The 15124-nt window shown below is 37.6% G+C and overlaps 2 protein-coding genes and 1 long non-coding RNA gene across 4 annotated transcripts in view; 1 reads left to right on the top strand and 2 right to left on the bottom strand.

The window, feature by feature from the left end:
• LOC103716142 (cis-3-alkyl-4-alkyloxetan-2-one decarboxylase) overlaps positions 1–15124 on the top strand; it is a 39130-nt gene that overhangs the window by 10991 nt on the left and 13015 nt on the right. Inside the window, exons 6-11 of one of the 2 annotated variants that reach the window (XM_039129942.1) lie at positions 10466–10535; positions 14044–14100; positions 14203–14270; positions 14375–14455; positions 14599–14676; positions 14791–14946. In XM_039129942.1, the coding sequence (XP_038985870.1) occupies positions 10466–10535; positions 14044–14100; positions 14203–14270; positions 14375–14455; positions 14599–14676; positions 14791–14946 (510 nt within the window). Of the gene's footprint in view, positions 1–10465; positions 10536–14043; positions 14125–14202; positions 14271–14374; positions 14456–14598; positions 14677–14790; positions 14947–15124 lie in introns of both variants that reach the window. The other variant, XM_039129943.1, reaches the window with a different exon arrangement.
• Positions 383–604, bottom strand: LOC120111874. The gene is made up of 2 exons (XR_005513276.1): positions 563–604; positions 383–474 (listed from the first exon to the last, which is right to left on the bottom strand). It is a non-coding gene; the product is annotated as an uncharacterized LOC120111874 (long non-coding RNA).
• LOC120111869 lies at positions 658–2596 on the bottom strand. The gene is made up of 2 exons (XM_039129940.1): positions 781–2596; positions 658–696 (listed from the first exon to the last, which is right to left on the bottom strand). The coding sequence occupies exon 1, from the start codon at positions 2527–2529 to the stop codon at positions 784–786; it is 1746 nt and encodes a 581-aa protein (XP_038985868.1). The 5' UTR covers positions 2530–2596; the 3' UTR covers positions 658–696; positions 781–783.

Below are 15124 nucleotides of genomic sequence, written 5' to 3'. Positions count from 1 at the left end.
GCTGGCCTACAAGCCAGCCGAGTAGTAGATCATCATCATCAGCGGTGAAGGACCCGTAAATCGGATCTGTATACTTGAGCTCCACTTCCTCCTGGATGCACTTTAGCCTCAACCGCAAATTGTAATGCACATAAACAAGGTCGTTGAGGCGCTTTTGCGTCAAACGGTTTCTTTGTTTGCTGTGGATAAGGGCGAAGGTGGACCAATTGCGCTCACATCCACTAGAGGAGACTGTTTGGGAGAGGATCCGGATAGCTATCCGCTTTAGATTTCTCGCGGATCCACCAAAATGCACCCACCATTCAGCTGCAAAAATATTTATGAAGATTACATATATGATAGTTCCATAATAGTAACTAAGTAACACCAGGTGAATGTTTTGCTGATGTGTCACGTACCTGGATTCATATTGTGTTTGCTGACGACAGCCGCTCGTTGGCCAAAACTGTAGCTGCCCTCTCTAAATAATTTGCTCTGTGAAAAATAAGCATAAGAAAACCATGTTAATAATTGAAGATGCTGATATACTTACACATGCTAGTAATTACTAAATCATAATTACCTCTTCAAGACATAGGGCCGCTTTTTCTGGATCTGCCTCCATCTTGTAAATCACATTACGCAAAGCATCCAGAAGTGTTTCATCCATACCAATTCCATCTATGCTGTACTGAAACCGGGGGTTTAGGTAGTATGCTGCATATATACGAGACTATCTTAGTATAATTATATAATTATATCCATCACTATAATTGTCACTATAATTATATCTTAGTTTACCTGCTAGATGTAATTCCGTACCCATTTGCGCTCGCCACCGTTGCTCAATGATGTTGATGTATGACCGGCCATGTGCTGATCTGCCTCCATAATCTGATCCTTTGCCTTGACCATCATGTGATACAAAAACCCCATCTGGGGGTAGATCTCGCTATCTACGGCCCGCAGCACTTCATATAATGGTTTGATAGCCTTGACTATTGTAGTAGCCCGCTGCCAGAATGGCTGTCTCGTCACCAAGTCTTCTATCTTGCTCCCTTCAGTGCCGGCATAAGAATATCTACTATCATACCACTCCGGACTGGCAAACATCTGACGTAGGGCTCCTCTCTTCTCGAGTATGCTATCAAGTGCGATGAAGTTGGTAGCAAACCGTGTGACTCCTGGTCTCAGAATCTCTCCCCCTGCATACTTTCTCATCAATGAAAGAACCCAGTTATGGTTATAAATATACCTCGTAATGCGTTGAGCTGTCTCCACCGTTTGTTGCACCCTACGGATCTTTCCAATGTCCATCAACATAAGATCGATACAATGTGCAGCACATGGGGTCCAGAAAATATGTGGCCGCCGCTCCATCAAGACTTGCCCGGCAGCCTTATATTGCGGCCCATTATCAGTGACGACCTGCACGACATTCTCCTCTCCTACCAGATCAATCACATCCTCCATAAGTTTCAGCATGTACGAGGTGTTGTGCACAGAAGCCGAAGCATCAATCGACTTGTGGAAGAAGGTCTTAGCATCACAGTATGTCAGGAAGTTGATGATGCTCCGCCTGGTCGGACCGGTCCAACCATCGCACATGATGGTTAGTCCATATATGGGCCACTTGCTCTTGTAGGAGTCAATCCAATTCTCCAGCTCCTCCTTATTGTTGTCAAGAAGCTCACCGTATATATCCTTCGGGCCTGGAGGAGCTACACCGGGACCGGCAGCTTGTATGGCGGCAATGGCAGACCTGTAGTATGTATTGTCTGCCACATTCGCTGGGATGTGGCTGAAGTGAAACCAGGATCCAATAGCTCGCCACATAGTTTTTTTCTTATCCTTCATCCACATTGTGTCTACCCTCTGCTGCCTTGAATCTCTACTGGGGAGAGCATGCGGATCTACATCATGAATTGTCGCTCCTTCTGCAACTCCTCTAGATGACTTCTTTCGGCTACCAAAACCACCCAGCATAGATGCAATCCGGCCACGTTCTTTGCCGACGCCCTCCCTTACTGAAGTTGTCCTCAAGAACTCTGGATCTTGTCTAGTGCTTCGAGAACCGCCGCCCGACTCGTATGCAGAGGGCCCAAATCGAGCCCTATGCCTGGCCACCTCCTCCTGCTGCCACTGATCATCCAGGCTTGCATGCATGGCCGCCTGAATATCTGCCTCCTCCTCATCTAGATCCTCGACCTCCTCTGGCTCCCTAGAGTGATAGGAAGGTGGCTCTGCCGCTTGGCAATCGACCTCCGCCCTCTTCTTGGAAGCCATCTCCTTCGCTTCTTTGGCCTCAGCAAGATTCTGCCTCATCAGCACACGAATCTCGTTAGGACAATTTCGGCACGTAGCAACCTCACCGGAATTTCCGGCTAAGTGTTGCTTCAACCTGGTTACCCCTCCTCCCTTGAAAACCTTGTCGCAAAACTTGCATTGAAACTGGTGTCGTTGCCCCTCACTTCCAAGTCTTCGCCCATAAGACCAGCCAATATCACGCTTTGCAGGGTTCGTTTTTCTTGATGGCTCCATTTCTATCATAAAAGGACAACTTATCAAAAAATTAAGCTAATAAAGTAAATTTTTGCATTATCTTATTATTTAAGTAATTTATATATTATTTTTTTAAGTAAATTATTAACAAAATTAATTAAATAATATAGGATAAAAAAACCGCACCTTAAATAGTCTCCGCTGGATTTTTTGGGCAGGACCTCCTCCTCGCTATCTCTCAAATCTTTCCGTCTCCGCACCTTAAATAGAACCCATTTCTATCATAAAAAGACAACTTATCAAAAAATTAAGCTAATAAAGTAAATTTTTGCATTATCTTATTATTTAAGTAATTTATAAACTATTTTTTTTAAGTAAATTATTAACAAAATTAATAAAATAATATAGGATAAAAAAACCGCACCTTAAATAGTCTCCGCTGGATTTTTTGGGCAGGACCTCCTCCTCGCTATCTCTCAAATCTTTCCGTCTCCGCACCTTAACTAGAACCTCTCAAGTCTCAACCTCAAATTGTTTGGGAAAGAAGTGAGCCTCGTTCGGTTTTTATAACCGAACGAGAGGCTTAAGATCGTGCTGTTAATCCCAGATTAACAGAAAATCCCAGCTTAATATCGTTAAATTGGTACGGAAAGAAGTGGCCGGTCGGCCACTTTCTTGGTTTTTAATGGGAAGGAGTGGCCGAGGCCACTCCTTTTCCCATTAAAAAAAGGGAGAAAGCTGTGGCCTGTCGGCCACAGCAATTTTTTATTTTTTTTTTTTCTTTGAAAGAAGTGGCCGGTTGGCCACTTCCTTCTTAAAACCACGCGCGGCGCGTGGTTTCAAAAACCACGCGCCGCGGTGGTTTTGGGAACCACAGCGCCTCGCTGTGGTTCCCCAAAAAAAAAAAAAAAAATTGAAAGAAGTGGCCCACGGGCCACTTCTCCCTTAAAACCACGCGCCGCGCGCGCGTGGTTTTTGACCACGCGCCGCGCGTGGTTTTTGAAACCACAGCGCGAAGCTGTGGTTTCGTAAAAAAAAAAAAAAACCACCCGTACCGGCCGGTTCGCACCGGTACGAGTCCCGTACCGGCCGGTACGGGGTCCGTACCGGCCGGTACACAGATGAAAACCGGATATACCGGTTTTCATCGCTCTCCGGTACCGGTCAAGCACCGGACCGGTTTGTACCGGCCCGTACCGGCCGGTACGGACCGGTACGGCTTTCCTTGGTCTAGATCAAGCTTGCCTTTGTTGGTTATGGTCCACCAGTGCTGAACTGATTGAAGTCAGATTGATGGCAATTGATTTTGGCTGAAAGCTGTCTGAAACTCTGTTATGCAAATCAGACTGACCTTCTTCCTAAATATTTGGTTTCTGTATTGAACCAAAACCACAGGTTTGATTATCAGCAAGCACAATGGAACTCTGGATTCTTATGTGAAGTTGAGGTCCATATTCTCTAGTCTCACTTTAATGATAACTTGTACCAAATAATATCTATCTCGATCCTCTCTCTTGAATGGTCGATACATTTATCAGGTTATATCAATCTATTTCCTTAATGGGATGTTAAGTCCAATGTATATTGAAACAGCAACTGATGATGTGCTCCACGATTTTATAATATGAAGCTAAATGAGCAGGTATTTGAAAGAATATGCAAGAATAATCCTCACTCACTTGACAAGACAAGGCGCTTTATTACAAATTATGTATCCTTTCCGATCTAAGTGATACAGATATCTTAGTTATGTTCATCTGCTAATTATCATAATTTGTAGGTTCTTTTCAATTGCCTCATTCTTCTATTTCGTGACTCAATGTTCATTGGTGTGATTTCTTGTGGCTATGACGTCATTTAACCACAGCTTATGGATCTCCCATCATGTTTTTCTCTAGAAGGATAGCTTATTTTAAACGCTTCATATTTTCTTGTGCAGTAAAGATTTATATATCAAGATGAACTTCTGTTTCCATGCAACCATTCTTTCACATGATTCCCCAAATTTGCCTTGATTTTATTAGTACCAGTCACCTACTCGTCTTGCTTCCCCAAAGTTTCCCCAAAAATGAACCTGCAGATCGTCATATTTTTTTGCTTTTTAGACATGGTAGTCATCTCCCTATGCAATCATCTTACTACTCTAAAGCTTTGATCTGTCTCTATGTCCTTGGAATCTGACTGCCGCTGCTTGCCTTTTTATGAGCTAGTATCCTCTTTCACTTGATATGACTTGGCATGTAATAGAAAAGTATTCATCTTTTTTTCTAATTAAATGGTTCTTATATGTATTTTCTTTTTTTGGAGTCTTTAGTTTTGTCAATTTTTTCTTTTATTGATAATGAGTTAGCAATAAAGAGCTTTATGCATTAATTTGAGGCAATATAGAGTTTTATCTATTGTAAGCTGAGGACCGCATAGCTCTGATTCCTACTAGAAATTGTAATGGATATTTTTTTGAGAAGAAATTAGGCCAGAGGTCCGACCAAAAAAATTGTTGTGTATGGTAGGTCATCATGTTGCATGTATTTATTATGGCATATTCATCCCTCATATGCTGCCTAAATGTGTAAATTCATGTAATATGTGTCGTCCCTGTATACTCTAGCACCTCTATTGCGGTGAATTGCTCACGTGGGTGCTATATTTTGCAAGGATTATAGTAAAGAGGTTTCTTATTGTTGTATCATTCATGCCAATGTCTATCATTGCAATTAAGTTACAAAAACGTGAGCATTATTTTATTATTCAGAAATCATGATAGATGACTATACAAAGCAGTTCTGTGATACAAGTATATGTCACTTGCACATAACATCCCAGACCCAGAATCACCTCTCCACTGGGTACAGCTAGGTTAATTCTATTAGGTATGTGTCCACAACTCTCTAATGGTGCTTTCTTGATTCCCACCATGGAACCTCTTGGTACAGTCACATGTTCAAGTCATTAAAGATCACATGTAGACTTTTACTTATTCTCTTTCAGTTTCTATTTATTTCCTAAGAAAATAGCCTCCATTCTTGACCTTCTTTCTTAAGTTTGTCCTCATTTTTCTTAAAAAAAAATTGTTCTATCACAATCACAAATGCAAAGTTACATGTTATGACTCACATGTTTACTTCTGCCATATTTTGGTCTAAATTTGTTCATCCATTTTGCCTATTACTCAGTAACAAAGTATGCCAGTGATTAGTCAATTTCCTGATTTGCCAAATCCCATTGAATGAGATAGCTAACTGAACTAGTTTGATTTTTCTCATGATATTACCGACAACAGTTAGTTTCTCATCTGACTGTAGTGTCCTTCACTTTTGCATCATTTTCCTTCAAAACTATCTCTACTTCATCCTCTTGGATTGCATGGAGAGACACTTGGTAACTCCCTAATGGTGCCTCCTCTATGCAAATTTATCTAACAGAGTCTCATCTAACAATTTCTGGTCATAACTTTTTCATCTTTCTTTAATCTTTCAATTTTTCACCAAAATCCTGTTATCCTCACTTTTTTTTTTTTGATAAATCGGTGTCTGACTACACATGGATATCCTCACTTTTAAATAACCTAACTTTATTAACACCTTTAGTTTTCCTCTAACATATCCTATCTGACTTAATAGGTTTCACTCTAACCTTTTTTTGAACCTAATATGTCATTAAAGTCACCATATTCTTCAGCTAGACTTGCCTTTTTTTATTTATGTGCATCTTTATAAAAATTCCAAGGCCTTGGCTATTATTTCTGTTCATTGCTATGTGTATGTCTTTGATGGCCTTTTGTGCCTCATATTTCAACAATGAAATTTCTCTGTATTCCTGTTCTATGCATTTAGACTCTCCAGAAATTTCTCTACAAACTTTTTTAGTACAATTGGCCATTGATGTTTTCTTAGTTTAGTATAGGTTACACATACATTTGATAACATTAATGAGAGAGAAAATTATTGTCTTTAAACTCTACTATCTAATCCTTGGGCATCTAGCAAAATCATTCATTTTTTTTAACCTCTAGTTTGTTCCCCTTTTAACTACTTGCTTTTGTTGTGTGGTTAGGTTTTCCTCATTATCACCTTATAAAATTTGCATGCTGATATTGATCTTCCTCATCGGAAAAAATTATCCTGGACAAATTTTTCTAACTCTTAGAAGCAATTAAATGCTCATTTATCTTCTTAAATGTGAATTTTTTACTGCTAAATCATTAACGATTACAAACTCAAATTTTGAGTTTTTTTGTATTCATATCACCAAACCATATCCACTATTGTATCCAAGGTCCACCAAATTGGTACCGGGATCTGGACCAGTTAGCGCCCGGTGTGGTTCGGTACCGTACCAAACCAGTATGGTCCCTTTTTCTTGGAGTTTTCGAGAATATTTAATTGCTAAGTACTCTTCTTGAACTTTTTCAATAATTTTAAGTCTAATTTGATTTTTTTTGATATTTTTTGATGTTTCTATGATCCCAGTTTAACCTAGGTAATGCATCTTATTACTTTAAAATGATACAAATCATAAAAATAATTAGTGAAATATTGCATTCTACAACGAACAACATAAAATATCCTCAAATCAAGTAGTGATGTGAAAATTTAAAAATAATACGATCAATTACATATATTTAAAATTCAATATTCGTACATTTAAATATTATAATCTCAGAAAAATATAATTTCTACCTCAGAAATTACTTCTGAATTATGTAATACGTACTACTAATTTTTCACAATTTTTGGTATATCTATATTTTTTTAATTATTTTTTGAATTTAAAAATAATATTTTTTAATATTAATATTTAAAAAATGAATTTCATCTCAAATCTATGCAGAACCCAATAATGGATGCTACATATATTTTTCTAGGCCTTCGGGTATGCATCAAAGGTTACTTATTTCTCAATTTTTTTCAAATTTAGGTTTAGGCCACTGTGCACATGACCACATCAAAACTTAAATAGATGGTCACCAAATTTTTATGAAGAGTAGGTTGCATGCCCCTAAATACATTCTGATTTTACAATTTTTTTTAATATTTATTCATTTTTAAAAAAATATTTTTTAATCCAGATTGGGTCGAAATTAATCGGTTCATGGCCTGTACCGATGCGAACAGTACCAGTGCGAACCGCTCGGTTCATGGTCTATACCCGTACCAGTGCGAATCGCTCGATTCCCACCAGTATATACCCGTATCGGTGCGAACTGAGTCGGTTTGCACCGGTACGGGGTGTTCTTCACGGGAGAGCGCGTGGCTTTATGTGGCATTTTTGGTACGATACCGATTCGGCTCGGTTCGGTACCGGTACGTCTGTACGGTCGGTACGGCGAACTTTGGGCGAACCGACCCGATTTCATACCGAGTCAGCTCGACATTGTCCAAACCGGGCTATTCCGCCTGGTTCGGCAGACACTAGTTATATTAATATCACCAAACCCATATCCATTGTACACCCTCTAAAAATCCATACTACTCTTTCCTACCTAGCGTTTAGGTAATTATGTATTATATCCTTAATCAATTCAGAATACCTTTCCTTTCAAAGTTTCTTCTTTAGTTTTTCTCCAGTTCTTTGAGTCCATGAGCTTTATCTGTATCAATAATTTTTACATCTAATGCTGAAAGCTACCTAATTATCACTAAGCTTTTTATCCTTCAATTTTGATCTATCAGTATTCTGACCTTATTTCTGGTATTATCCTTCCCAAGTACATAGGTTCTAGTCATCAATGATTTTTCTAGCTTTTTCTTTCTAGTTCCTTGTAAGCAAGTTTTATTGTCTCTTCTTTGAATCAATGCAACCATGAATACTGCACTCTTTTTAGTTAGTGTTCCAAAATTTCTAGTAAATAAGTTAAATGTACTTTTTTCTGGGACTAGCTTCTCTGTTAAGCCTTGCCCAATTAGTATGACAGTAAGGTTATGTTGTGCATTGTTGCTCATGGATGATAAATTGATATTATCTGCCACATGATAAAATTTCATGTGTGTGGATATAATCCTCTGCTAACACACAATACTCATCAACATTCAGCATTTATTCCTTACATAAATTTGTTGCTGACTACTGCATGCAGCAAGTCACATGGTCTAACACCATTTGCCTACCTTATTGAAATTGCTTTGACTACATTGATGGCTTAGATTTGGACTTTTGAAGTCCTCTTGCCTCGAATTTCCAATTTAATTTTCTTTATGATTAAAAAAGTGAACAAAAGTTAAGGGCTTAGTATATCCTAGCAATGATTAATTGCCACCAGGAATTCCTGACTTTATATGTTCATAATTTCTCTATTCGTACTTATTTTTGTTCTTGTGTTTATTTTAGATGACATTTCATCATCATTGCCCACTTAATAAGCTCTTTCTAACAAGGTCCACCGAATCGGTACCAGGACCCATATCGGTCGGTTCGGTACCATACCGACACACGGCACGCTTGGGCGTGCCAGTATGGTACCGACATGCACATTTTTTTTGGAGTTTTTGAAGTTAATTTTATTGGTAGTCAATTTTTTTAAACTTTTTAATGATTTTAAGTCTAATTTGATGTCTTTTTAATATTTTTAATGTTTGTACGATTCTTATTTAACCTAAATGATGCATCTTATTGTTTTACAATGATACAAAACATAAAATAATTAGTGAGATGCTGCATGTTATAAGAAGCAACATGAAATATTCTCAAATCAAGTAGTGAGTTAAAAATATAAAATAATACAATCAATTACATATATTTAAAGTACAACATACATACCGATATCTAAAATCTCGTTGAGTGGCAATGCCTCTTATAGATTTTCGAATCAAGACCAAATCGAAGATTTTGGCATGATCCTCCCTTATTTTGCAAATTTCAAGCTATTTTTTTAAGCCAAAAAAAATCGAGAAAATGAGATAGGAGAGAGGAAGCACATCTTATTTAAGCTTGGATCTTTCTTCAATCACACTGAATCGGTGTGATTTCGCAAATTAGGAAAAAGGGGGAGTCGGTGGAACTTCCAAAACAAACTGTTAGGAAGGCCTTCGGCCTTTCCAATACTTATTTTTAACAAAAAAAGCAGAGGGGGAGGGGGGCCGGTTTCGAACCGGGTCAACTCGGTGCAAACCGGGCAATTCGCACTGGGTTCAAGTGGAACTGGCCGGTTTCGAATGGTTCCGGACGGTTCCATGACGGTTCTTGCTGGTTCCAAGACGGTTTTGGCTGGTTCCAGGATGGTTCCTACTGGCTCGGTCTGATTTAGGCCTTTTTCGGCTGGTTTCAGTCAGTTTGGAACCTATTCTGGCAGGTTCGGGGCCGGAACCGATTTCAATAGGCGAACCGACTCGGTTTCCCACCGGGTCGGCTCGGTATGGGCCGAACCGGGCAGTTCGGTCCAGTTTGGCCTATCGTGCTTTCTACCATAAATACCTACCAAATAATTAAAATCATATGGATGCTCTTCCTCCTTGTGGAGAAATTTGGTAAGAGTAAGAAAAACTCTTTGATGCTTTAACTCTTTTTTGTCTTCCATTTTTGTATTTTTGAGAAATTCTTGACAATAGCATCGATCCTTCTATGCTTACCTTCTCAAAGAGTTTACCGTGCAGATGTATTCCTTTGTCATTCTTACAGTATGGAATTTTATCTTCTTGTTTTAGTATATAGTGTGATAAACAAAAGGTTTTACAAACCCAGGCCACTAATGTTCATACTCCAACTGGGCTAGTTCATCAAATTGAGCTTTTGTCCACAAGAGATTATCTACTTATCTACTTAAAGAGTTTTGGAAACTGTGATTATTTGTTTTTTTAAATCTTGCATCTATCAAATGATTGTCTTGAAGCTGCTTTTGGCTTGAAAGGGATGATCCCATCTTTTCTTAGTTACCTTGAAATTCTTGACACTGTACACTGATGTATTTTAACTTGTGGTAGTTGTAATAACTGTGGAGAATATAACCCTCCTTTTCTAAGATATATGCTTTTGAATTATTGATAAACAGGCATACTCGTATCGCAAAGTTCTTACTGTACTGTCTGAAGATTATCATGCCATTGCTTTTGATTGGCTTGGTAAGTTCGTGTCTATATATAAGTAGTTAGGAACCTTTTTTTGCTTCTAACAAAATATGCTTGGTTCTCATGCCTCATACTATTGTATATAGTGCCATTTATCATGAGTTCGCTTCACCTTGTGAGCTCTGGTTTCACAATACAGTGGGTCTTTCAGAGTTTGACTCAACTGGGATTTCTTTTCAATAGGTTGTTAATGAAAAAACATTATTACCTTTTGTCAGCATTATAGATTCTTGTAAAATTTCCATTTACAGCATGTGGTGCCTGCATACCTGACGTTGAGACTCCACCTTTTTGTCAAGTATTGGGACTGCCATGGAATTATTTTGTAAACTGTAATAGAGGTTTTTTTACTGAGTACATCCTTGAACTCAGGGCAAGTGCAAAATAAATTTGTGAAACCTGGAAAGGGGGGAAAACAAAGAAAGCAGCAGGAGAAGTTCCTTGTTTAAGAGGTTGAAGTACCGAGTTGCTTGTATAAGAGAGAAAGAATGAAGTTCCTTCTGAAAATTTTTTTCACACATGAGATGATAAGAGTAGATATTCCAAATGGATAGAACCCATGACAGTTTGTAACCTTAGCTATTTAAAACTTTAAAGCACAAACCAACCAATGAAAATCATTCCAGTTGTGAATATATGAGCTATACACCGTGAAAGGACTAGAACTAAATAACCTATATATTATACCCAATTACAGAATAGTAAATCTTCATTTAGGCATTGATAGACCAATGCCTCTTCAGATTAATGATCTGCAACGTAAGAAGAAATTTTTCAAATGCCTGATTTTTACATGCTAAAACGGATCCAAGGAGTTATAGTTGAATGGGAAGCCCTGAAGTGGGAAGCAAGCACAGGAAAAGATTTGCAAAATGAGGGAATATATGAGAACGGAATGGGAAAGCAAAGGAGATCATATCAAACTAATTACCTCTTTCTTCCTTAAATCCTTTTGTTTCTTTACCACAACTTGCACATGTTCTCAAGAATTTAAATTAGTATTTCTTTAGGTTTCTATGACCCATTTTTCCATATTGACATAGTGAATTAAATTTATTTTCCAAATTACATTCTTGAAAAGCTCTATGTTCCATGGAAAATACATCTCTCAGCAATGACATTGGTAATGCTAGTTTCCAGTCTTATTTTTATGATAAATACTCTTGTATATTTCTGAATCCACATTTATCAAACTTTGTAGGATGCTATATGATTTTGTATGTGCCCACACAGAAGATTCGAAAGCCCTTTTGTTCAACTTAGGATAATTCACAGCTTATTCTTCAAAATTTCTTCTGCATTCGGTTGACTTTCCAAAATGATTTTTAGTTATGTTGACATAGCTGTACATTACTTGATGATATCTTAGAGAATGAGCTTGATTGTGGTTCGCCTTTATGATGTTTCATGTGCAACTCCTTCCAATTCATATTTCTTCAAACTCTACAAGATTTTGAAACAATCTTATGTTGCAAAAGAAAACCATTGGGATGAATATATGACAGCACACAGCTAATGGTTCATATTGTGTGTCCTATTTATGTTCTGCATCATGCATAACTCTCCTTGCTTCCATGTACACAATGATATGATCCTATGGATGCTATGTGATGCAAATTTTTCTTGCATCAGCAAATAATCGATGTTGCCTATATGTATATTCTCGATTCCAGAGCCATCCTAAATGTCAATTAGCATAAGGATGCATTCACTGAAACATTTATTCATCCTATTTCTAAGTTTACTCATTGCTCCAATGATAAGATTTATGTGGTATGATCAAATAAGATTGATCATTGATCGATACTAGAACAATAAGTTACACTTCTATTTTATACGGAGTAATACAAAATTAGCCCAATAACACCAGATATTGAATTGGTAATTTTGGTTGAATATGGGTGGGGAGTGGTAATTATGTTAATATGGTTCCTTAAAAGAAGAATGCAGACATGCCCAAAGGAATTGTGTCAACAGTCAATTGTTGGGATCATGGGCAGTGGGAGACTTGTTTTGGAAATTGATGTTTTCTTTTTCTTTAGGGAGCAGGAACAACTTTTTGGAATTTTAAGAAGACATACGAGACTTTGTTTCTCCTTCAAAATTTGTCTAAATTTTTAGAAATATCTGTTGATAGAAATACCAGCATGATGCATTATTTTTTGTAAACTTTGGATTTGCACACTTTAAGTCCATTAATATGTTAAAACACCTACTCGTTAGTCAAACATTCTTACTAGTTTCAAGGCTGACATTGAAGGATAATCTAAGATTGCTTAAGGAGACATAAAATAACTAAATAGGGAGTTCAAAGCACGGGGCCAAATGGAGATGAAATTGGGCTTCAGTAAATGCTTGGGAGAGAGATGTATCTAAGAAAATTATGACTCCTTTAGTCCATACAGGCTTTGCAAAAATAATTTCTTAAACATGACCTTCTTTAGATACTTTGTTGATACTGATGTTTGACATGAAAACATAGTCCTCAAGTTTTATTCTTGAAGTCCAAAATCCTTGAGCATGTTGTGTTAATTCTTGGTGCTACCATGATCCTTGATGTTAATAAGAGTTACTGCTAAAGTGATTCTGTCCCAAGCCATGACTGGTTGATAATTGGAACTGCAAACTAGAGAATCCTATTCTGGTGAAGTGGGAAAAATATAACTTAGATGGTGCATTTGAAGCTGACACGTGTGCTGGTGGTATTGATGGTCTGGCTAATGTCACAGTAGCCAGATCTTTTAATATTCAGTTTTCTTATCTTTGTTAAAAGCATTACAGTTGAGGGCCAGAAATTCCATTAGGGCACAGATATGTCTGGTGAGATTAGTATTGGATGGAAGTGGTTAACATGTTGAGTGTGCTACCAAAACCTGTTCCAAGCTTATGAACTTTGGGCCTCAAGTCTGAACCTCCATGGTGTTTGCAACAGCTGCAGCAAAGCATCCACTAGTTAGGAGAATGAGAGAGAGGCCATTCTCTTAGTCTTTTTCCGAAATGTTATTATAAAAGACGTCAACCTTTGTTTCACATGTAGATTATATTACAATCCTGAAACAGTTCGCCATGTCTCATTCACATTTTATCACAAGGGGCTCGTGAACCCTGGTCAAGCCATAAGCTTCATCCAAACCTCTTGATGTTTGCAACAGCTTCATAAAAGCACCTACAGTTAGGGAGGGAGGGAGGGATGTCTTTCTCTCTTTATTTCTCTCTTCAATTGGTGTCAGGAATATTATATTTTTTAGGAACATCTAATTTTGTTCAGCATTATATTGACTTTTTAAGCATGTGAATCATACTACAAGAAAAATAATTATTTGTTCTGTTTATTCACATTTTGTCGGATAATCATGAGATTTCTTGTACCTGGGAAACAAATGATTCAATACTTTACTGAAATTGAAGTTTCTTATCACTAAGTGGCTGTGCTTGCTGTTTGTCCCATCATCATTCATGCACGTTAAATGCTTATGAGAGCGAAAATTTTCATGTATTCCAGGTTTTGGATTTTCAGATAAGCCTCAGCCAAAATTTGGTTTTGACTATACTTTGGATGGTAGACATTATAAACCACAATTATGTAAATCTTTTGTTCTTACGGTTATTAATGAAAGAAGTTGTTTATCTGTTTTTACTGGAGCTGAATTACATGTTACAGATTATGCTTCATCTCTGGAGTCACTTGTCAATGAAATGGCTCCTGATAAGCTTTCTCTTGTTGTTCAGGTACGTTGCATGATCATCCTTCATCTTTTTTTTATGGACATGATGAGATCATTTACCTAAAATGTCCTGTGTAAATAAATATTTTTGTTGTAATATCTCTACAGGGTTATTTTGCTCCTGTAGTTGTAAAGTATGCCAGTTGTCATCAAGAGAAACTGAGAGATCTTGTTCTCATCAATCCCCCTGTAAGAAAACATCCAAACATTAAACAGAACTAATTTGTCTTAACTTATTTTTTTATTGTAAAAGAGAATTTTAAGGATTCCATTATTGTTTATTCTTGGAACCTGAAGATTTGGTACTAACATTAGCTATGCTTACCATAAAGTTGATGGAGAAACATGCAAAGTTGCCATCAACATTGGCCCTATTCAGCAACTTCTTGTTGGGCGAAATATTCTCCCAGGTTAGAAGACTTCGTAATATTTCATTGACATGTTTGATAGTTGTTTTATAGGATCTGGCCGTCAAAAAACAAAAAGTGTTACATGATGATATAGTTGTCATTGCCAATTTTCAGGATCCCCTCAGGGCTAGTGACAAGGCTTTGACCAGCTGTGGACCATATATGATGAAAGAGGAAGATGCCATGGTTTACAGAAGACCTTACCTTACATCTGGTTCCTCTGGTTTCGCACTAAACGCAATAAGTAGAGCCATGAAGAAGGACTTAAAGGTGACTTTTTCTTTTTTAGCTGCTGATTGTCTTTTATCAGCTTGTAGATCTTAACTTCTGAGCCTTCCTTCATGATTATAATTCAAAATTTCAAATAAGTTTAAGTTCCATCAATGCTGATGGGGGTCCTAAATGGATGTTGATAGTTGGTGATAGGTTGATAACCAGTTGTATAAGA

Source organism: Phoenix dactylifera, chromosome 9 (genome assembly GCF_009389715.1).
Source record: "Phoenix dactylifera cultivar Barhee BC4 chromosome 9, palm_55x_up_171113_PBpolish2nd_filt_p, whole genome shotgun sequence".
Classification (NCBI taxonomy): Eukaryota; Viridiplantae; Streptophyta; class Magnoliopsida; order Arecales; family Arecaceae; genus Phoenix; species Phoenix dactylifera.
Note: the sequence above shows the minus strand (reverse complement) of the source record. Positions and strands in the feature narration are given on the sequence as shown.

What these genes read in the sequence shown, in the direction of transcription:
- LOC120111869 (XM_039129940.1), bottom strand. Translation starts at nt 2,529, where the DNA reads ATGATAGAAATGGAGCCATCAAGAAAAACGAACCCTGCAAAGCGTGAT.